The sequence below is a fragment of the Electrona antarctica genome (genome assembly GCF_951216825.1).
Source record: "Electrona antarctica genome assembly, chromosome: 24".
NCBI lineage: Eukaryota > Metazoa > Chordata > Actinopteri > Myctophiformes > Myctophidae > Electrona > Electrona antarctica.
Genome location: NC_136803.1, coordinates 13,619,067 through 13,643,759, shown reverse-complemented (window position 1 = coordinate 13,643,759; position 24,693 = coordinate 13,619,067). Strand labels below are relative to the sequence as shown.

The window sequence follows — 24,693 nt, the reverse complement described above, 5'->3', positions numbered from 1 at the left end:
TATAATGAGCTGTTGGATGTGTCCACAGAAACACAGCTATTTAAAACATAATGTATAGTTTCGCCAAGAAGCAAGTCGGTATATATGACCAAAATAGGCATGTTGCGGGACAACTTTTACATAACTGCCCACAATTTTCCAAAACATACTGTTTTTTTTCGTAGTTCTTTTTTAACACATTGAGAGCCCACGCTTAACTGCCCAAAATCACTTTCACCTAGAAAATCCATTCACATTTTTTATAATTCAGCTGACTGTGGAGACACATGCTGGAACTTTTTACTTTGAAATGTTTTATAGTTTCTGAGTTATTTAATTTAAACGCCAAATGCATTTTCAATGGTGAAAAAAACAAACTTTGGCACCACGTGTAAAAAAAAAAAAAAAAAGTGTTTTGATTTTTCTGATTTTTTTTAATAAAAAAAATAATAAAAAAGACGTCCACAGACGTCTTGGGCTATGCACGTGCGGTAATACCCATGACGTCCACAGACGTTTTGGGCACAAAATGTGTTAATATACCGGTGTATATATATATATCACTCAAACTCATGTGATAAACCCTGCTTAAACCACTCTGCTTCTCTGTCATTTCTGTCGTGGTAAAGAAACCGTGGGTGTTTTTGTTTGAATATCACATGTTAAAACAAGTGTTTCTCTTTCAGCTAGACTTTTCACAGTGTGTGAACTGCATTAAAGTGAAACCATAACGTGACTCGGACAAGCAGAGGTGACACCAATGTCCACTGTGTTGTATGACCATCCTCGAGCAGAGTTTCAAGTCAAGTCTCTGCAACTTGATTTCCATACCGTTCTGAAGAAATATCTTGAGGAAAACTGAGTGTGATGAACATACGTTCTTTAGACTGACCCGCAGTTAATAAAAACAACAACGGTATGCTTTGTAAAACCATCAACATTACTCTCCAATATTACTCCAATATACCTAGACTAATAGTCCATATGCTAAACATGCAATACCAGCGGTAGGGTCCTTTTTTAGAATGATTTGGTAGCCTCTTTGTTGGAAGACTTAAACCCACAGTATAAAGTATAGCATAGCATTTTGGTTCCACCCATTCATTTTTTCTCTTTCTCCCAAAAAATCAATTATATCAAAAATGAATGGGCTCTGGATCGGTGGACTCACAAAATGGCCACCACTGCTAAGTGCAGTAACTATGGCTTAAACATGGCTTTAAGAGTTCATGTAGTTAATGGCACGTAGGCTTTATAGGGCAGTGTAGTCCCTCATATAGAAATGCACTGCTTTATTCAAACAAATCAAAATGCAAAGTAAGGTTTATGACTAATGGATAGCACATTATCAGTGTGGAACAATGGGGGGGTGGTCCGTACCGTAATCTTCTTCATCCTCTACATCACCGCCTCCACTACCTCCACACCCACCCACCCACTCTGCTGACCTCTGACCTCCACACCCACTAGGAGTTCAAGTGGAGAGAGCTGGAGGAGCAGAGGAAGGCGGAGCGGCTGCACAAGCGTCTGCAGCAGGAGCAGGTGTACCTGCTGTCTCTGCAGCACAACAGCCAACCTGCCGACAACGCCAAAACCCCCTGTGGCAAAGCCCCGTGCGGCAAAGCCCCCGACAGCCACGCCAAACCCCCACATACCCCCGTAGCTCCAACCCCAGACAGAGCCCTCGCTGCCACCCCGCAAGCTCACGTGCTGGAGAGCCCGGCCCCTCTTGCGAGAGGTCCCCCTGAGGCCCTTAAGACCCCCCAGACGGCCTCTTCCGATGCCGGCGAGGCCCCAGCCCAGACCCCAGCCCCGGCGGTGGTACCGGCACCGGAGAAGGCAGACTCTTGTGAGACCGCTTCCCCCGCCCCGCCCCTGACTAGCTCCGATCCCATTAGCCCCCAGACATGTCCAGAAACCCCCACTGACTCTAAGCCCCCCCAGGCGGAGAGCCCGGAGCCTGATAGGCCCGTTGAGCCTGTCAGTCATCCTCCCCAGCCTATCAGAGAGGTGATCCTTGGCCCGGCACTCTCTCTTCTACCGCCTGCTTTGATTCTAGTTTCCTCTTTGCTTGTTTTCCACACACACACACACACACACACACACACACACACACACACACACACACACACACACACCATTATGATAGGTAGTGTGAGCGACACATTATGGTTTTCTTTTGCTTTATAACCCGTACATGACTAGCTCCATTATACTGTAATTCACCAATCTGTTAATTCCCCTCTTCATTGGGAAATGACTTGAAATGAATTCCCAGAAGGGCAGAGCAACTGGAGACCCAGATATATCCGTGCGGTGTCCAGACAACTGCGACACACACACAGACAGTGTTGTCTGTTTTCGGACGCTAATAGAAGGGCTAACCTGCCGGCCCCACTTCGGCATGGCGCTCCGTAACGTAACGGGTGTGAGGGAGAAAAGGAAAACCACAGGCTCACAACCAAGCCTTGTTCATGTTGTTAATCCTTCTCTTTCTGGCCTTTCACTGTTGCTTGCCTCTATGCTGCATCCTGACCACTAAAACCCTTTGTCGCATTACGTTGTTAGGGATGCAATGTCCAATCAAAGGGATGACGCAAGCTACAGTATGTATTTGAGAATGCGATACTGGTCTACTCTACAGTAGGGAATCAAGTAGCTATAAGGGTAATTGTAGATTGCATTTCCACGTGCTAGACCTTCATAATAACTGTATACTTCTTTTCATAACAAATTCACTGTAAATTCGGGTGCCATCTCGTCAAGAAGGGAAGTAGCTTGACATCAGTTAGGAGATGTGTCCACCAAAGTTGTATTTTTTTCCTGAGCACTGTGTACGTTTGGGAGCACCGTATATTCATACTACGCTAGAAACACCAGTAGCGTCGAGAGTTAAAAAATGTTCAACTAATCTGTTTAAAGACAGATTTTAGAAGATGTTAGAAAATATCTTTATTGTCAGGTACAAGTACAACGCAATTAGTTGTACTTGTTAGTTAGAGACAGGAAGCCGAGTCAGAGAGGAGGAGGGACATGCAACACAGGTCACCGGCCAGAATTCACCATTTGTCAGCCTTCTGATTGGTCCCTGACTGACTAACCAGCAGGCTCATTCTGTCGTGTTCCGCCCTGGTTCCGCCTTGTTTATGTTGAATTTGCTAAAACATCATTTTTGGAAAAAACTCAAACATGATATTGCCCAGTCGCCATGCTGCACCTGTGATGTTCCTTTTTACTGACACCAAGTTTCAAATAAGAATTGAATGCACAGAATATCAATACAAAGTGGAAAAAACACGTTATTTCAATGGCAGTGGATGGAGAGAAAGGATTTTTGTCCAACCACGAAACGGCAACCAATGGCTGCGAAGAGGAGCATAACCACGGGCGGGACTTGACAAAGGGTGAATTGAACTGGTGTCTGTTGCCCTCGTGTGCTCTACTCTACTACACTCTCTGGTCACCTGGCCCCTTCTACTCCTCATTATGGTCCTTTAGACGGCAGTCCGTTTATTCCATAGAGTGAAAACCAAACCTCGTCATGGATTTCTCTTCACACTGAATGGTCTTCCTGAAGTGTGTGTATGTGCTCTAAGGGCCAGTGCATGGAGATGGCTGAGGCCCATACTAACATGCTGGATGACCTGAGCCTCTCTCTCTCTCTCTCTCTCTCTCTCTCCAATGACTGGGGAGTTTGTCACGTGACTAATTAACATGTCATTAACATGTCTTTAATGTTCTTCTGAATCCCATGAAAGTCTTTGCAGGCAGCAGGCGTGTGTGTGTGTCTTTGTTGTCTCCACATGTGTCTGTGACAGTTTCTCATCATTTTTCATATAACTCCCAAGAGTTATATTTCATACACTCTTGGGAATTACAGAACTGGACAGGTCCATATTGGTTCCTAACTATTGACCATTTAGCTGAGGGACCCCCTGGAACCCCCTCAAGGACCCCTGGGGGTCCCCACCGGACCTTGTGTTGAGAACCACTGGTCTAAGACATCTGTGTGGTGTGTGTGTGTGCGTGTCCGTGTGTGTGCTCGGCTGCCTCCAGGTCTCTCAGGCATGTGAAACGCAGGCCGTATCTCCTCAGTATTCACCTCCACACGTCTTCTTCCAGCCTTTTCGCCGCTCTACTTCACGTCCCTGTAGTGCATAATGACCCTGATTCCGACTGTCCCGCTGACTCTGTGTCTCCCACCTCAGGCCGACGAGCGGTACCGCAAGAACATCCAGGGCTCGCCGCAGACCGCCCCGCCCGCCAAGCAGCCACCGCTGCCCCCGCTGCCCCCCCGCTCCTCGGAACCCTTCCAATCCAACGGCGGCCCATCGGCCGAGGCCTCTGCCATGCAACGGCCCATGGAGCCGCAGGTAACTTACTGCTTTGACACCCACGAAACATATTTTTGTAATTAAAATGCAGGCTTGCCGAAGCTGCGAAGGGTTACAGACGTTTACGGTAGCCCTCCACCAAACAGACTGCTACAGACTGGCAGTAGAAAGTCTGGAGATCAGTCGGTTGGAAGGTGTGGTAACAAGTTGCTGAATGCCAACAGACTGAGACGAATAACTAATACGAATAGTCTAAGTCTATAATGTTTCCATACATTCAACAGTAGATTTAACAGTGTACCCACCACCCATTCAACAGTAGATTTAACAGTGTACGCACCGCCCATTCAACAGTAGATTTAACGGTGTGCCCACCACGGTCAAAAATTGGCTAAATTGTCAAATGCGGCAATGAAAATCACTGAGCTATTTGGGGCATGACCTGGAAAGTTTGAGATCCACTGGGGCCGGTTAGCGTTTCACACGGTTAAAGGTTTTCATCACCCGATGGCGGACTTGAACCCGGGCCCACACTCCAGAGGTGGTCGTGCTGCTGCTGGCTTCATCACACCCTGAAACCCCATGCACCCTCACACGTCACCATTTAACTGTTTATCGTACAGGCATCGCCCCACCTACACCCCCTTGTTTGTATCCCGACTGTTTGAATGTTCATTTGTGTGGTTTGTGTCTCAATGTAAAAAAAAAAAATGAATGTAGTTTAGTGCATGTCAGTATTTATGTCTTCATTTATTATCTTTATGCAGCTTATATGGGTGTTGAACTTTATCACAGACGCGTTGTGAGCTTGTACATCGGCTATTTTTGGCACACAGCTACGTATTGTGTCGTCCATCACAGCTCACAAAAAGTACATTTTAGTCCATTACATCAACTGTAATCATCAGTCAGGACTCAGAAGAGAGAACCCAACAAGGATATTTTTTTGTGCAACTTTTTCTTTCATTCAAAAACACTCGCTTATCCTGTATGAGTTCTCTCTCCTGATTGGATTGTATCCCAGTACACCTAAACATTTATTTTTCTATTCACCAAAACACAGGGGAGACCTCCTGTTACTAAACAGACACACTCTGTCTCTCTCTAGCGACGATTACTATCTGAATATAGAGTTATTTAACTTCCTTTAACCCATTTAGACCTGAGGCCGATTCTAAAACATAACCTAAGGTTTCTGAAAACCTTCAAATTCTTATTCTTACAACTAATAGTAATGACACACACAGGTAGCTCCCGGACTGAAAGGTATAACAACGTATAGGTTGCAAGATGTCTAATTGAAACAATGGAGAAAAAAAAAAAAAAAACCTATCCCTAAACCCCCTCTGTAGTGAAGTGGCCGCCTCATCCTCACTGTGTTGTCTGCTTGTTTCACCTTCCTCCCCCTCCTCCTCCCCCTCCACCTCCCCCTCCCTCCCCCCACTCCCACTGTGCCCTTGTCTCACCCACCCCCACAACCCCCTCACCTCTCTGTCCTCTTGTCTCTACAACCCCCTCCCCACTCCCACTGTGCCCTTGTCTCACCCACCCCCACAACCCCCTCACCCCTCTGTCCTCTTGTCTCCACAACCCCTCCCCACTCCCCCTAAAAGGTGCTGTGGTCCCACCTGGCTGCTCTAAAAAGCAGTAACAGCGCTGCCCCCTCCCTCCCGGCCGCGCCTCCTCTCGCCGCCTGCCGCTCCCAGTCCTTCAGCGAGTCGGGTGGCGTCGGGGGCGTGGCCTCTGGCTTTGCTCAGCTCCACCTGCGCTCCCAGGACCTTCCTCTTCTTCCTCCTCCCGCTGCTCCTCATCCTCACCACCATCACCTCCACCACCCATCCCCCCCGGCACGCACTGACCCCCAGCCTTCACCCCTACACCTCCAGACCCCCGCCCAGCCCAAGGCTGAGCTCCCGGAGCCCCCCAGTGAGGAGACCCCTCCCAGGGTAAGGACACGGACCCTTCTTCTGTGATTGGTCCGGCGTGATTTAAGGAGCCTAACCAATCGTGGCAGACCAGGTCTCCTCCAAAGCAGGATTTGAACTGGATGAATGTATGTCGGTGCCAAGCATAGAGTATATAAAAGGATAGAGACTGAACTGGCGCGAAGCTCCGCCCCCCCAGCTATTCATGTCAGTGGAAGTTGCTCAGTGGCGTTTTGAAGCACCCGGAAGACTGCCGGAAGTACCGTCTCAGAACGTCTACTTCCGCATTTGACCACCACATTTTGGTGGTCAAATGCGGAAGTGCAACCGAGCGCTCAATGTTAAAGCTGCACGGGGTTTCCCGGTCATGAATCCACGGGTCCGCCTGTAGTCCCTCCTCCTACCACTAGGGCCCAGAGCTTCAACGTTGAATAGCCTCACTGGCCCCTTGGTGCCAAGCAATGAAACGGTATATAATAAAATATACCAGTAAACTGAAACAACAGTTGAGAAGCAGGAGTTAAACTATTAATCTGGTGTCAGTGAGGTCAGATGTAGAGTTCATGGCTGCCTGGCTCCATATATGCAGATCTAGTGTATGTCAAACCATGTATGGCTATCCAGACAGAGTTTGATGAGATCAGAGTCGTGATATTCATATATGGAGATCCAGGTGATGATAATCAGCTAAACATAGATCCATGTTTTGTACCAACTTGGTTCATTTGCAAGTGCGACTCGCGGCAACCACGCTGCTTATCATGACCGGGGGTAAAACAATATGACCTGTGTATTTGTGACAGGTCCCGGTGAGGACCACGTCCAGGTCTCCTGTGCTGTCTCGCCGGGAGTCCCCCCTGCCCACGCAGCCTAGCAGCCAGCCAGGACAGAGGAACGCCGGCAGGTAACCATGGTTATACAACAGTCTCCCGCCACTCTCAACCCACGTCAGCGTTCATGGAATAACGTCTGATGGTTATTTATTGATGTTTTATATAGGGCCGGGACTTTAACGCGTTAATTGAGATTAATTAACTACAGAAAAATTAACGCATTTAATCGCACCTTTTTTTTCACGCCGGAACGTTTCTCACTGGGAACATTTCTAGTACTGAATTTGAACTTTGCTGCACTTGTTTATCTAGAGAAAAAAACGTGTTATTGCTTAAAGGGGAATACCACTCATTTTCAACATTTTTCTATGGAGTTGTGTGGAAAACTGGAAATAATAAAAAGTCACCCCATTTTGTGTTGCCTAGAACTGGAGGTCTGACAAAAAACAGTAACACTATGAAGTACAGCTTTGTGATGTCACTGAGATGTACTTGCTACTGTTACTGATTTTTTTCAGACCTCCAGTTCTAGGCAACACAGAATGGGGTGACCTTTTTATTATTTCCACACAACAGCTCTAAGGTATATTAATGACAGTAAAATGTTGAAAATGAGTGGTATCCTGTAGTCACTATTCATTGATTCACTGGGATACCAAAAAACATAAAAAAAAAAAAGGTTTATCACTGTTCTCGGGTTGAATATTGATATGCGATTAAAATGCGATTAATCGAGATTCATTAATCACAAAGCTTCTAATTAATTAGATTAAAAATTTTAATCGAGTCCCAGCTCTAGTTTTACAAAATACTCACCTACATCATCTCATGTCATATTTTTGTCCGTTATGGATCATAACGGAATACATCTCTTAATCAAGGTTTTACTCCCGTCTACTGCTAGCATTATATTTGTTTTTTTTAGTAGCAGTGGTGTTTTTTTTCTTCGGGCAGCGGTGGCCTAAGGGTTAGATGAGCGCCCTTGGAAAAATCTGGGTCGCGAAGTGATTGTCATCACTCACCCAACACCGCTGATAGTGCCCTTGAGCAAGGCACTGAACCCCCAACTGCTCCAGTGGCGCTGCTTAGTGGCCAACAGTATAAGACTGTGGTTGTACTGGTCAGCTCCCAGGTTTTAATGTGTGTGTCTGTCTGTGTGTCTCTATGTGCAGGGCGTTGCTGAAAATGAGCACTTGTGCTCAGCTACTACCCTGGGTAAATAAAGGATAAAAAAAAAAGAAAAAAGAAAGTAGAACCTGGTTTTGTAATAGAACTAGGTGTTGTAGTACAGTAGATGTTGTAGTACACGGAGCATGAAGTTAAGGACCAGTTCAGTTCAGTGTCTGGATGCTGCATGAGGTGAGGTGTTTCAGTGATGTGTTCTGATGTCCTCCAGCAACGCGGAGCCTCGCCTCCTGTGGGATCGGGTGGAGAAGCTCCAGCCGCGGCCGGGCAGCGGCAGCTCCTCTGGTTCGTCCAATGCAAGCTCCCAGGCTGGATCTGGAGACCGCTTCAGACCACGCTGTGAGTCCCCTGATACTCTACATACCCTGACAATACTATGCTGTACTGACTGGTTATGCAGAATAGCTTTAGCACTGCATGTTCTCTTGAGTTTCCCTCTCAGTGTAAATGGAAGTCCACAATCAAAAAACACACTTCCTCGTGTTTTTTTTGCGGACCGCTCGCCCCCCCCATCGGTACTTGTATTCTTGTATTTTGAGGTTTAAGTTAGGAATACTGGTTAGGTTTAGGTATAGTTTTACTGGGGTTAAGTTTAGGAATAGGGTTAGCTTTAGACATAGTTTACTGAGGTTACGTTTCGGAATAAGGTTAGGTTTATCTAGACATACGTTTACTGAGGTTACGTTTAGGAATGCCTGGTGGTGACCGTTCCGAGGTTGCCAGATTTGCCGGGGCGAGCGTCCTCGTATTCGCCCACAATGACTCATTCCACTTAAATTATTTTTAGAACCTTACAATTTAAGATTTAGGCATTTAAGACGCTCTTAATCCAGAGTGATTTACAGTAAGCAAGAACAGTCTAGCTATGATTACAACATGCTTGACTCTTGTTTCATTCCCTGTTTTGACATTGAATCCCATCAAAGCTTCCTCCAAATCCCACCCTAACCCTAACTCCCAACTCTTTCCTCTTCAATCATCAAAGCTTCCTCCAAATCCGAGGGATCGCCTCTCCAGCGACCCGACAACGCTGCCAAAAAACCTGATGACAAGAACCTTGCCAGACCTACCCGGCCCGCTGTGAGTACTACTGCATGATATTCTAGCAATGAGCGCTGTCACCTACCATAATAGCATAGGCGGCGGGTGGATTTTACCTTTGGGTAGGCTAGAATTGCGTGGGGGGGGGCAACTCTCGCGGCCGAGCGGAGCGAGGCCGCGCAAATTTATTTATTTATTTCCCCCAGATGGTCTAAAAATTAGTTACTTTGACCAATTTATTACCAATCTCGTACACCATTGCTCACGAAAGCAACACCCTTGACCCAATTATAGACACTGCATCTAGCTTTTAATTAAAGTTCCCCGGGCATTGTTTTGGGATATTTTGGCCGATATGGGTATTCTTAAGTTTCGAGTCAGTGTGGAGATTACCCGGCGGTGTTGCTGCCCCTCCCGGCGCGTGGCTCTTCACAGACGGCACAGAGACAGCAGCCACTCCGCTGAACGTGTCAGTGTTGCTGCAGTGGTGTGAACTGTGAACCGTGCAGTCACTGGTGGTGGTGCTGCTGAGTGCTGACAGCCGAGCCGACTCGGACTCACAGCTTCTTCTTAGTTCTGAATTACTTTATCTTTGCCTTGAAAAAGACCGTAGGGCGTAGGCTATATCCATTTTGCGTTTTGCTGTTTTCCAAAACAAACCAGCACCTAGGCTTAAAATCCCTTAAAAGTCTGAACGCACGTACGCACACTCACTCACACATACACACTAACACACACCTCACGTTAACGGAGTAGTTCACCTAAAAAAATGGGGTGCGCACGCTTATCCAACACACCAAAGGTCTGACATGCGGAAATCACCCGTCGCTCGCGACAAATGCGTTGGTCCGACATGCGTTGCGCCGTGCTTGCGGTTAGGTTTAGGTTAGGGTTTGGGGTAGGTTGTCGGTCTAATGACAGTCGGACTGATAGTATGTCGGAACTAAAGCCTGTACCCCAAAAAAAGACTTATTTTCAATCACTTACACAACCCCATGAAGCCTTGAATACATAGAGATGTAATGTAATGTAATGTAATGTAATGTAATGTAATGTAATGTAAACACCAATAAGCATGAAACACAGGATGAGCTAAAACGGTCTGTCTCTCAGGTGACTATCATAGAGTATATAAAGGAGACCGAACTGGAGCACTAGCCCCGCCCCCAAGCTATTCATTTCGATGAAGTTGCTCAGTGGCGTTTTGAAGCACCCGGAAGACTGCCGGAAGTACCTCCTCCGGACCTCAAATTTGAGGTCCGGGGTGACGTATGGGTGACGTAGGGAGTGATGGTCCTACGTGTCCGTGCACGGGTCCGCCTGCAGTCCTTCCTCTTACCACTAGGGCCCAGAGCTTCAACGTTGGAGCGCCTCACTGGCCCCTTGGTGACTATGCCTTGATCTGGTGTCTCTCTGACCTTTGACCCTCCCCCCTCCCGTTACAGGACCTGACGGCTCTGGCCAAGGAGCTTCGTGCGGTGGAGGACGTGCGTCCGCCGCACAAGGTGACCGACTACTCGTCGTCCAGCGAGGACTCGGGGACCACGGACGAGGACGACGACGAGGAGGTGGACCAGGACCAGGGGGAGGAGTCGACCTCGGGGGCCGAGGACTGCAGGGCCGGGTAGGTGGAGGAGAAGAAGGAGGCTTGCTTTGTGGCGACCATGTTTGTTTCCGCTGCGCTCAACTGCTCCGTTGCTTTCCACATGCGTTTGCACTTGTGTACGCAGTTAATTTAGTATATAAAACATCTACTGATGCAACAACCTTGGACACATCACCAGTGTTGTTTCACGCACGCACGCACGCACGCACGCACGCACGCACGCACGCACGCACGCACGCACGCACGCACGCACGCACGCACGCACGCACGCACGCACGCACGCAGGCAGGCAGGCAGGCAGGCAGGCAGGCAGACAGACAGACAGACAGACAGACAGACAGACAGACAGACAGACAGACAGACAGACAGACAGACACACACAGATAAGGAGACCTCATGTTGTTCTACAAGCTGAAAGCTCTTCCAGTTCTTTAGAAACCTTATCTGTCCATTGTCCTGTGGAGGGTGGGGGGGGTACCTTTAACAAGAACAAAGAGTGGTGGGGGGGGGGGGGGTCTTTTAAAATGTACAAAGACTTCCTTTTCTTTTTAAAGAGTTCTGAGGAGTAATGCTTCCTGCTTTTATTTTGACAGAGTTCTGTGGAACATTGCTTCCGGCTTTTATTTTGACAAAATTGATGTGGAGTAATGCCTCCTGCTTTTATTTTGACAGTTCTGGGGAGTAATGCTCCCTGCTTTTATTTTTGACAGTTCTGTGGAGTAATGCTTCCTGCTTCAGAACACACAGAGAAAACCCCGGCCCACTGAAAATCTACTCAATGTTCAAAGTTCAGGTTGTTTTGGTTTGAGAGAGAGCGAGGGAGAGAGAGAATACCATAATATAGGGAGAGAGAGAGAAAAAAAAAGTCACACTCGGAGGAGGCGGCAGCAGTGAGAGGAATGCGGTGAAACGTTGTTAGTCTATTATCAATTCCATCCCCTTTATTCTGACCTTGTTTATGGTGAGAAGCCTACTAATTGTATTTCACACAACAAGTAGCCTACTCAAGTAGGCTTAATGCGCACTAGCACTGTACACTAAACACTCAAACACCAACTTTATACACTTGATGCAGATCAAATATGTAGGCCATCACAGTCAAAATGGCACAGGTAGGCCAGTAGGGCTTCCCAATTGAGGTCATAAAACCTAAAACGAAAAATAAAAGTCAATGAAAATGACTGTCATGAAACCTTTAAAAAAATAAAAAATATAAATAAAAATAGTTCAAATAGCCGATCTACATCGATACATTGTGAGCTAGTAGATCAGCTATTTGAACAATTCTTTATATGTTTTTCAATCAAAATGATAAAGAATGCAGACAATGTTTAGGCATAAGGGGTAAGGCGGCCCCTAGTTTACATGTTGGGCATATGCCATTGTACGATGGAGCATGCATTAACCCATTTTGACCTGACGTCAAAAAAAGTCTTCTGAAAGAATATATATTCAAAGATTTGTGCCGCATTTTGACGATTTTTCAAAAATAGCAGACCTACAAGCTCGTAGCGCGCCACTCGGTGGCGCGCTATGAGCTTGTAGATCTGCTATTTTTCAATAGCTAAATTATAACATAATGTTTAAAACACCAAAAGGGGTTCCCGCCCAGAATGGGTTAAGCATCAAAGTCTCCGCGGAGGTAATATTCTAACAAGTATTTTACTCTCTGAGAGTGTACAAATGTAACCAAATGGACCCGTGACTATTATGGTTTTTATTTGACAACTGACTACGATGAATTTGTATCCGACTATGATGAATTGGCTATGACGGACTAGCAGCTTATGGCACAATATTGCTGTATCTGTATTTCTTTGTTCGTTCCTTTGGTTTTTTGTAATGTAACATTTCTGTGCGTCAAGCTTTGCATGGCTTCCTGCATGGTGTATTAACGTACCACCTGGTCTGGACGGTCAGATATGGCCTGGGTTTCTTTGCATGGCTTCCTGCATGGTGTATTAACTAACGTACCACCTGGTCTGGACGGTCAGATATGGCCTGGGTTTCTTTGCATGGCTTCCTGCATGGTGTATTAACGTACCACCTGGTCTGGACGGTCAGATATGGCCTGGGTTTCCGCAGGAAGCTGAGCAACGGCGAGACGGAGTCGCTGAAGACCATGCTGGCGGACGACTCTGAGAACGACCTGGCCTCCACGCCCTGCAAGGACGGAACACTGGTCATCCGACAGGTAGGGCGCTTCAATCAATCATTTCTGATCGATCGATTGCTTTGATATGGTGATGAGATGAACCAAAGTGCGGGGTAGACCGCTGCACCCTCCTTTGTCCTTTGTCCATGGTTGACTGCAGGTGTGCTGGTCTCAAAAACATAAAGGAAAACTATCAGGATAATATTGCTCGCTAGACTTTTAAGGGAAAGTCTTTAGACTTTAGTCCTTATTTTATATACTCGTAAATGAGTGAGTGACTAATCTCATGACGGCGTAGAGGACTGGTGTCATGGTACTGACTTCATAGATGAATGACATCATAAAGGGCTGATGTCATAGCTGAGTGACATCATACTGAGTTCTCCCAAGGCACTGACTCAAAAGCCGGTGTGTCGCGAGCTTCTGCACAATGGTGTATTTATAAAGAGCTTTTATCCAAAGTGCTTTACATAGATATATATTCACACATTCATTCACTCAAGGACACTTCGACACTAACTCTGGGAGAGCCTTGCAGTTCTACCGGCCACTCTACCACTGAGACACTGCCGCCCCACTGCCGATGGAGTCATCATGATTCATGTCTGAACAATGGAGGACGGAGATATCATTATCACTCTAGTCTAGTCTAGACAGTATTGAACACTCATCTACATGTAACAACAATAACAGTTAATAATCATGTTTATACAGGGGATGGATTTAATGCATTTTAAAAGATGAAAATGGCAACGTTAGTTAATCAGTACAGTATATATCTATGTAATCTATGTAAAGTCCCTTGGATAAGCGCTATATAAATGCACCATTTACCACTTATTTAAACCAAAGAAAATCACTCACCCTACCTGTAATTGATATCAGAGGGAGTCCACTAAGACATCGAAACCAGAGGGCTGATCATCTTTGATCAGTGATTTGAGGCAGTCAGTGTGTCTGATCTTTTCTTTTCCGCTTGTTCCATCGTGAATGCTGTTGTTTACCTTCTCAACCCCCCCCCCATCACTCCTCCTAATGTCACCTCTATATGTTTGTGTCATCATCACCGCTTGTCTCCCTGTTTTACGTTTAATTTTCAAAGCCGTTCGTCCAATGTGACTGTTCATGGGGAGCGGTGTGTACGTTGGGGTTCCGACTGAACCGAACCTGAACATGAGAGTGTTGGAACTGATTTATACTTAGTCGCAGAACATAGGCGATTACTGTAGCAGCATTAGTAATGCAAGAAAGACAATGAAATAATTTAAAATAAAAGCGAACGTCTATACACAAAAGCTGCAGTACACCAATGTTTATATGTTTATATCATCTCTGTCGGTTAGAAACCTCATATATCCAAAACTGTTACTTTTCAGGATTCAAATTCAAAAGTATCAAAAGTAGCAGATCGGCTACTTTAGTAGTAGCTCTAGTATGATCAAGTAGGGTGTTAATTCACGCAATAAACACAAAAAGACACATGGAGTATAAGAGCAGTACACCAATGCCACCAGTAGATGACTCCACACATACAGTGTACAGTACAGTACAGTACAGTACAGTACAGTACAGTACAGTACAGTACAGTACAGTACAGTACAGTACAGTACAGTACAGTACAGTACAGTACAGTAACAGACCAGCACCTTGCAGAACAGTTACAGTACAGTACAGTGCAGTAACAGTACAGTACAGTATGGCACATACCTCCACATACAGCATAGCTGAACGCCTGAACTCCACGGCACGTTGCCTGTTCTTGCTTCCAGAGCGCAGGGGGGGACTCAAAGCGAAGGGCCAGTATGCCGGGGGCCCCGGGGGGCCCCAGTCAGCAGCCCCACCACCACCAGGAGGCCCCTCCCAGCCTCCACCAGGGCGCAGGGGGGGAGTCAAAGCGAAGGGCCAGTGTGCCGGGAGCCCCGGGGGGCCCCAGTCAGCAGCCCCACCACCACCTGGAGGCCCCTCCCAGCCTCCACCAGGAGGCCGCTCCCAGCAGCCTGGAGAATAAGGGCCGCATGCACCACCACCACCACCTCCTGCCAGACCTCTTACAGCAGAGCCAGCACCCCTCCTCTCCTCCTCATCCTCCCTCCTCCTCAACTTCCATCGTCACCCCCACCTCCTCCTCCTCCTATCCCACGTCATCCAGCCATGCCAGCCCTGGCATGTCCCCCCACCACCCCCTGGACCCTGCCATGTCCGCCCACATCTCCCTGGACGAGCTCACTGACATGGAGGTACTGTATGTCCATCTTCCCCTGTCTCCTGCACCCCCCCCCCACCCCCCCCTCCCCCCCTACTCACACCACTATGACCAGTAACCCAGGAATGGACAGTTGAGTTGACGTGTGCAGACTCTCCACACTGGGCCAGAGTAGAGGATGTAGGCAGATTTCGGAACTGTCCACAGTCCACCAATGAGACGCAGAGTGAGTAGACAGAAAGGGTGCCATGTTATAATGAGCATTAGTGAGGAGTGGACCATAGATAATGTTGAAAATGGGTGAAGTACCCCTCTAACCACTTTCAACTAGGGTTGTCCGTGGCTTTTCTTTGCCGATATCCGATTGTCCGATATTGTCAAACACTTATTATACATTATTCTGCCTCATTCATAAATGCAACAAGGCTTCTCTGTGCACAATTTAGAGAAAGAGGGGCTCAGGAATGCTCTGGCTCTGGGCACTTTGAAATGCGTTAAACTGCAGCTGCATTTATGTTACTGTAGTATTTTAACCTGAATTGGAAGAGTGTGGTTACAAATCTCTATAGGAACCACACTATTATAGAATTGAGAGTGTGGTTACAAATCTCTATAGGAACCACACTATTATAGAATTGAGAGTGTGGTTACGAATCTCTATAGGAACCCACACTATTATGGAATTGAGAGTGTGGTTACGAATCTCTATAGGAACCACACTATTATAGAATTGAGAGTGTGGTTACGAATCTCTATAGGAACCACACTATTATAGAATTGAGAGTGTGGTTACGAATCTCTATAGGAACCCACACTATTATAGAATTGAGAGTGTGGTTACGAATCTATAGGAACCCACACTATTATAGAATTGAGTGTGTGGTTACCCATCTCTATAGGAACCACACTATTATAGAATTGAGAGTGTGGTTACCCATCTCTATAGGAACCCACACTATAGGCAAAAGTGTGAGTGTTTCACTAAGTTGGGTATGGCACTGCACACTGTCCAATCATAAGAGGGCAAAGTGCACAAAAGCCTTGGGAAGAGTTCCGAATCGCTGGCCAATCAGAGGGGAGAATGGAGAGTTTAAATGCACGATTTAAATGTTTTTAAACGATTTGCAGTGAGTGCAATAACAATAGTCTGCTTGCCTATGGGCAACCACACTAACTACGCCATTAGCCTATAATGTCCATTCCTCCATTACTGGTCCAAGCCTGCATTTCCTCCCTCCCTCACACTCCTGGCTCTCGTCTGCCCCCTTCTGGCCTGGCTGACCACTCACTGGTTGGAGTCTTCTGTGCTGCTGCAACAATAACAAGCTCTGTCCTCGCTCACTGCACTGTGCTGCTAACACTCTAGTGCCCTCTGGTGGTGGGACACGGTCATGGCATGGATGGATATAACCAGATCTTTATAATGGGTTTGCACACCGCCAAGAGTTACAAACCTGTAAGGGTCCATTAGGTACCCATTCTACACACTGTGAAATAAAAAAATCAATCAATCAATCAATCCATTTGCAAGCTGTCAAGAGTTACAGACATATATGGGTCCATAGAGCGCCAAAGTCCTGACGTCACTCGCTCATCCCCTGGTTCACGGAAGTAATAACTCTATGGAGAATAACATGGGGTCATCTTAAAATCATCTCATATAAGCATTGTGGTCCAAAAATAAACAAAGTGTCTCGGCGAAATTGTCGGGGAGGTGCATGGCTCTGTGTTGTTTACGACCGTCAGTCACTCATATTTGTTACCGTCTGTTTCTAGCGAAAATGTTACTAATTCAGCAGCAGCCGGGATGACATGTTTATTTTTCAAACACAGTTCTTATATGAGGCGATCTAAAATCCTCTTATGGGGATTACAATGCAAATAAAAAGTACATGAACCCGTGGACTCTACCGATATTGACGTCAGACTTCGGTGCTCTATTAGGTTCCTAACTAGCAATACTTTTAGCTGGGGATCACCTGGAACCCCCCCAAGGACCCTAGGGGCCCCTGGACCAAACTTTGAGAACCACTATGAGATTGGTGGATGTTTGTTTGGGTAACACTTGCATGCTTGGTGTGATCGTTTTGCAGTGCTGGCCTGTCTTTCATTTGGCCAGAGTGAATAAATACACGCATTTCCCTTTTGATATGTTTGATACTTAGGTTAAGAAAATGCCCCTCTCTCCCTCCATTAAATGTTTTTTTTTTGTGGCTTTCGCCTTTATTTTATTTATTTTTTATGGTGGGACAGACAGTAGGCTGACGTGTTGCCGGCTGATACCGACAATAAGCCACTCCCGTCCTACTTGGGACCAATTGACGATATATATTGTGACACCCCTAGTACTGCACTTTCTGCCTCCCATTTCAACCACAGTGTCATGGGAAGAGGAAGGCATTTCACCCTGGTGACAAACCCATGTTGTGAAAGAGCATTGTGGGATACGGGATAATTATGACCACGTCGTCAAGAGTGTTCCACATCACTGTGTGGGCTTTCCTTATCTCACTCATCAGTCTCTGTTTTCCACGTCATAAACGCCTCTTGCATCATTTCCTGCTAACACCTCTTCCTTTAAGTCCCCACATGCCTCCCTGTTTTCATCTTGTTCTTTTGCTACCTTGAGAACGGTCATTAACATTAGCTTTTATTGCATTTTCATTGCTTGTCTAATTGCGTATGTTTTGTGTAGCTCCTGTCTAAAGGTCCATTATCGTGCGTGTAGTGAGTGTAGAGTGTAGTCAAATATGCCTGAATTAATATCAAACTGGGAGTCCTGGCAATAAATTAGGAAAGGTTTGAGAACTACTGATTTTAGTGAACCGACATGAACCAAAGTATCTGCCCTGAAGGCTCATGTTGCATTCCATCAACACAGGCTGTTATTGGGACGGTTAAAGACCACTGTCTTGCGTGTGTGTATTTGTGGGTTTTGTTTTTCACTGTGTGTGCGCGTGTGTGTGTGTGTGTGTGCGTGTGTGCGTGCATGCAGACCCAGTCAGCCAACACTACACTGACCAAACACAAGTCCTCCTCTTCCTTCACTCCATTCATCGACCCACGACTGCTGCAGATATCGCCCTCTAGTGGAAGTTCCCTCAACAACATGGGTAGGTCTGTCTGTCTCTGTCTGTCTGTCTGATTATGATGTGTGAGCCTAACCTTACACGGTACAATTAACGCTCCACACGTCCCAGACTCTTCTCCCTTCTGGCTCCCAAACTGTGGAACACACTCCCCATTATAGTTAGACCTGCAGACTCACTCCCAATCTTCCGTAATCTGAAGACTCACCTCTTCAGACTGTACCTTATAGCCCGTATAGCACTTGACCTACCCTCTCGACAAAATGTTACTTAGATAGCATGTTAGATGCCAGGTTCATTTGTAGACCTGGCTGTGTAATATTTCAATGTACACATTATTGATATTTTTTAGTATTATACAGTTTAGACAAACCCCTGTTACCTCCTGACCTAGCTGACGCACCCCCCAACGCAAAGTCTTGTTGTATTTGGCCGAAAATGATAAATCTTTTAAATGATTATGGCAAATAATCACAGAATGTCACTGCACTGAGAGACATGCAGCTGCTCTAGACATCTCCTCACAACAGTGTTTTACTAGATTTTGCCGTTTGTGCTAAATAACACCATAAACCGATATTGTCCTTTTCATGTCACGCACCCCCTAGACTCTAGGGGGTGCGTGACATGAAAAGGACAATATCGGGCCTAGGGCCTAGAGGGTGTTTGCGCACTACAAGGGGTGCACGCACCACAGCACCCCCTAGAGGGTGTTCGTGCACCACAAGGGGTGCACGGCACGCACCACAGCACCCCCTAGAGGGTGTTCGTGCACCACAAGGGGTGCACCACAGTTTGGGAACCGCTATGATCCTAGATGACTATTTCTATGCATTTGATGTATTACCTTGTGTTGTTCTTGCTTACTGTAAATTTCCCCGGATTAAGAGCGTTAAATTGACCTCTTGACCCTCTCTTAACTCCTCCCCTCTTCCAGCTGCCTTCGGGGCGGACGCGCGCTTGGCGGACGCGCTGCGAACCGACCCGTCCCGCAAGGGCTCTGTGGTCAACGTGAACCCGGTGAACACGCGGCCGCAGAGCGACACGCCCGAGATCCGCAAGTACAAGAAGAGGTTCAACTCTGAGATCCTGTGCGCCGCGCTCTGGGGTGAGATCATCATGACATGTTAAACTATGTAAAAAAAATATATATATATTTTTGGGGCTTTTTGCCTTTCTTGATAGATGTACAGTAAGTAGACAGGGAGAGAGATGGGGGGAAGACACACAGCAAAATTCGTCGGGATCGGGACTCAAACCCTCAACACACTGTCATGCTGGATTACCAGCCAAGGTGCCTGGACCGCTAAACCGGACCCAGGCCCATAAAAGCACCTTTGAAATAAAATTGTATTCATGTAATTAATTTCTGGATTGCAACTTTAACTGTGTTGTTTGTGCGTGTGTGTTTACACTCCAGGTGTGAACCTGCTCGTAGGAACAGAGAGTGGCCTGATGCTGTTGGATCGCAGCGGTCAGGGGAAGGTCTACCCTCTGATCAGCAGACGTCGCATTCAGCAGATGGACGTCCTGGAGGGCCTCAACGTCCTGGTCACCATATCTGGTATACAACCACACCAGCATTCATGTTGTTTAGATGTATGGTCACCATATCACCATATCCACACAACCAGTCTTCAATGTTCTTCTAGATTTAATAGTCTTTACCCGTTCGGGCATATGACATACCCAATCCCCCCCCCCCCCTCTCTCTCTCTCTCTCTCGGCTTCCCCCTCTCTTTTCTCACCATCACATCCTCTCACCCTCTCTCTCACCACCACACAGGTAAGAAGAACAAGCTCAGGGTGTACTACCTGTCTCACCCTCTGTGTACTACCTGTCTCACCCTCTCTCTAACCCCCCACACAGGTAAGAAGAACAAGCTCAGGGTGTACTACCTGTCGTGGCTGAGGAACAAGATCCTCCACAACGACCCCGAGGTGGAGAAGAAGCAGGGCTGGGTCACCGTGGGCGACCTGGAGGGCTGCGTCCACTACAAAGTTGGTACGTTCCCCCCACCCCCCCTGGTTACTGTGTCCACTACAAAGTTGGTACGTTCCCCCACCCCCCCTGGTTACTGCGTCCACTACAAAGTTGGTACGTTCCCCCCACCCCCCCCTGGTTACTGTGTCCACTACAAAGTTGGTACGTTCCCCCACCCCCCCTGGTTACTGCGTCCACTACAAAGTTGGTACGTTCCCCCCACCCCCCCTGGTTACTGTTTCCACTACAAAGTTGGTACGTTCCCCCCATCCCCCCTGGTTACTGTGTCCACTACAAAGTTGGTACGTTCCCCCACCCCCCCTGGTTACTGTGTCCACTACAAAGTTGGTACGTTCCCCCACCCCCCCTGGTTACTGTGTCCACTACAAAGTTGGTACGTTCCCCCACCCCCCCCTGGTTACTGTGTCCACTACAAAGTTGGTACGTTCCCCCACCCCCCCTGGTTACTGTGTCCACTACAAAGTTGGTACCTACCCCCACCCCCCCGGTTACTGTGTCCACTACAAAGTTGGTACGTTCCCCCACCCCCCCTGGTTACTGTGTCCACTACAAAGTTGGTACGTTCCCCCACCCGTCCGGTTACTGTGTCCATATGTCGTCGTCCCCCCCACCCTGACAAGCACTTATAGGAGTTGAGGCATTACAGTTAGTTTGACTCAGTTCCACAGATGCATATTGTAAAAATAGCCGAACTACAAACTCGCACTGCGAGGCATTGTAAGCTTGTAGATTGGCTATTTTCACAACACTTTCTTATGTAATATTGGATGTGTGTGTGTGTGTGTGTGTGTGCGTGCGTGTGTGCGTGGTTCCAGTGAAGTACGAGCGGATCAAGTTCTTGGTGCTGGCCTTGAGGAACTCTGTGGAGGTGTACGCCTGGGCGCCCAAACCCTACCACAAGTTCATGGCCTTCAAGGTACCACTGCGGTTACCGTTCAATTGACCCTTCACTTGACGATTATTTGTCACTCAAACATTATTAAGTGATGAACAATTGAATTGTGTTTCTGCACCATTTTCCAGTCTTTTGGTGACCTTGTGCACAAACCTCTGCTGGTTGACCTGACGGTTGAGGAGGGTCAGAGGTTAAAGGTCATCTATGGCTCGTGCCTGGGCTTCCACGCTGTGGACGTGGACTCTGGAGCCGTGTACGACATCTACCTGCCCACACACGTAAGCGCACGCACACACGCTCTCACAGACGCACGCACACACGCTCTCACGGACGCACGCACACACTGTCTGTTTTCCTCCCACAATGTTCAAATGCTTCGGTCATATAGTCTGGAGCAACGGAGGCTCTGGGGAAAAAAAGGTATCGGAGGATACAGCGGATGTGACGCCGTCTCCTCCTCCTTGCTACCTTTTTGTCTTTACAGTCACCCAAAGTTGTCCTAATAATCATCTAAGCATACTGTATATTGCTTGCTGCAATAGCAGAAATGGAAATTCTGAAATAACATGTAAAGATATTTTTAAATACATTTTCGTGCACGGAAATGACAAACCGATGACAGCGTCCTGTCTCTGCATTCAGGAGGTGTTGTTCTCTGTAGACTCTGTGGGCGTGTTTGGATTGAGCGCACTGTGCAATACAAACTGATCCGGATAACATTCAGGAGGTGTAGTTCCAGTCTCTATATAGCATTCAGGAGGTGTAGTTCCAGTCTCTATATAGCATTCAGGAGGTGTAGTTCCAGTCTCTATATAGCATTCAGGAGGTGTAGTTCCAGTCTCTATATAGCATTCAGGAGGTGTAGTTCCAGTCTCTATATAGCATTCAGGAGGTGTAGTTCCAGTCTCTATCGCCAGGCAACAGTTGGACTAGTTGGACTCTGTGTGTAGTGTGTACACTGATTTTAGTTTTCTTCAGTCTTTAGCCTTATTTCATACTATATAAATCATATCTACTCTCCCTCTCTCTCTGCCCCCCTCCCCCTCCCCGCCACCTCTCTCCCCCTCCCTCTACCTCTCTCTCCTCTCAGATCCAGACCAACATCCAGTCCCATGCCATCATCATCCTGCCCAACACGGACGGCATTGAGCTGCTGGTGTGCTACGAGGATGAGGGAGTGTACGTCAACACCTACGGACGCATCACCAAGGATGTGGTGCTGCAGTGGGGGGAGATGCCCACCTCAGTGGGTGGGTTGGATGCACACACACACACACACACACACACACACACACACACACACACACACACATTCAAAGGTCCAACCAGATCATGTCTATATAACATATGTAATTATGTATAAGGGATCATACAGTATGTACAGTAATAGTATATAGCCTACATTAGATCTAACAGATCATATGTATATGTGTATAACCTACATTAGATCTAACAGATCATATGTATATGTGCTGTATAGCCTACATTAGATCTAACAGATCATATGTATATGTGCTGTATAGCCTACATTAGATCTAACAGACCATATGTATATGTGATGTATAACCTACATTAGATCTAACAGATCATATGTATATGTGTATAACCTACATTAGATCTAACAGGTGATGTATAGCCTACATTAGATCTAACAGACCATATGTATATGTGATGTATAGCCTACATTAGATCTAACCAGATCATATGTATATGTGCTGTATAGCCTACATTAGATCTAACAGACCATATGCATATGTGATGTATAGCCTACATTAGATCTAACAGACCATATGCATATGTGATGTATAGCCTACATTAGATCTAACAGATCATATGCATATGTGCTGTATAGCCTACATTAGATCTAACAGACCATATGCATATGTGATGTATAGCCTACATTAGATCTAACAGACCATATGCATATGTGATGTATAGCCTACATTAGATCTAACAGACCATATGCATATGTGATGTATAGCCTACATTAGATCTAACAGACCATATGCATATGTGATGTATAGCCTACATTAGATCTAACAGACCATATGTATATGTGCTGTATAGCCTACATTAGATCTAACAGACCATATGCATAGCCTACATTAGATCTAACAGACCATATGCATATGTGATGTATAGCCTACATTAGATCTAACAGACCATATGCATATGTGATGTATAGCCTACATTAGATCTAACAGACCATATGTATATGTGCTGTATAGCCTACATTAGATCTAACAGATCATATGTATATGTGCTGTATAGCCTACATTAGATCTAACAGATCATATGTATATGTGATGTATAGCCTACACTAGATCTAACAGACCATATGTATGTGATGTATAGCCTACATTAGATCTAACAGACCATATGTATGTGTGTATAACCTACATTAGATCTAACAGACCATATGTGTATGTGTATAACCTACATTAGATCTAACAGATCATATGTATATGTGCTGTATAGCCTACATTAGATCTAACAGATCATATGTATATGTGATGTATAGCCTACATTAGATCTAACAGATCATATGCATATGTGATGTATAGCCTACATTAGATCTAACAGACCATATGTATATGTGTATAACCTACATTAGATCTAACAGATCATATGTATATGTGTATAACCTACATTAGATCTAACAGACCATATGTATATGTGCTGTATAGCCTACATTAGGTCCAACCAGATCATGGGCTGGGGAGAGAAGGCAATAGAGATCCGTTCTGTGGAGACCGGCCATCTGGACGGAGTCTTCATGCACAAGAGAGCCCAGAGACTCAAGTTCCTCTGTGAACGAAACGACAAGGTGAGACCCTGACCACATTAAGACCGGACAAATGTCTTCTAGACCCCTAAGGTTTTCTGAACAGAACTCATGTTGCTATATCAATTCAATTCAAAGGAGCTTTCTTGGCATGGGAAAACATACGTTTACATTGCCAAAGCAACTGTCAAAATGTGTCAACTGTCAACCCTTCCTTCACCTGACCGTGGTGTTTGTCTCCTCTCTTCAGGTGTTCTTTGCCTCGGTTCGCTCCGGAGGCGCCAGCCAGGTATACTTCATGACACTGGGACGCACCTCCCTGATGAGCTGGTAGCGGCCCGCGCGCACAAACGCCCTCGTCCCATCAGGACGCACCGCACACCGCCATGATGACCACGCGCTGAGGAGCGACCAATGACGATTGAGATGACGCCCGACACAACACGATAACGATGATGAAGTACATAACGACATGCAAAACTAAAACTGGAGAGACCGAGCCCACCCGAAGGAGCCCACGTCTCCCTTCTCGCACTGAGGAGCTCGCTTCTCGCGAGAGAACGATGTTGCTGGGTTTTTTTGTGTGTGTTTTTTTATTTTATTGATCGGACTGGAATCATGAATTGGGAGGGGAGGGTTTGTCGGTTGGGGGATTGGC

General features: G+C 46.5%; 1 protein-coding gene across 1 annotated transcript in view; it reads left to right on the top strand.

Annotated features, from left to right (window-relative positions):
* Positions 1-24,693, top strand: part of LOC306917503 (mitogen-activated protein kinase kinase kinase kinase 4-like) — a 62,698-nt gene extending 38,005 nt beyond the window's left edge. The window contains exons 15-30 of the mRNA XM_079495766.1: positions 4,188-4,352; positions 5,927-6,259; positions 7,042-7,142; positions 8,468-8,595; positions 9,242-9,336; positions 10,743-10,921; positions 12,968-13,097; positions 18,257-18,374; positions 19,288-19,458; positions 19,771-19,914; positions 20,221-20,355; positions 21,171-21,271; positions 21,379-21,528; positions 22,341-22,500; positions 23,938-24,077; positions 24,286-24,693. Coding sequence (XP_079351892.1) covers positions 4,188-4,352; positions 5,927-6,259; positions 7,042-7,142; positions 8,468-8,595; positions 9,242-9,336; positions 10,743-10,921; positions 12,968-13,097; positions 18,257-18,374; positions 19,288-19,458; positions 19,771-19,914; positions 20,221-20,355; positions 21,171-21,271; positions 21,379-21,528; positions 22,341-22,500; positions 23,938-24,077; positions 24,286-24,369 — 2,334 coding nt within the window. The 3' untranslated portion in view covers positions 24,370-24,693. The remainder of the gene's footprint in view (positions 1-4,187; positions 4,353-5,926; positions 6,260-7,041; positions 7,143-8,467; positions 8,596-9,241; positions 9,337-10,742; positions 10,922-12,967; positions 13,098-18,256; positions 18,375-19,287; positions 19,459-19,770; positions 19,915-20,220; positions 20,356-21,170; positions 21,272-21,378; positions 21,529-22,340; positions 22,501-23,937; positions 24,078-24,285) is intronic.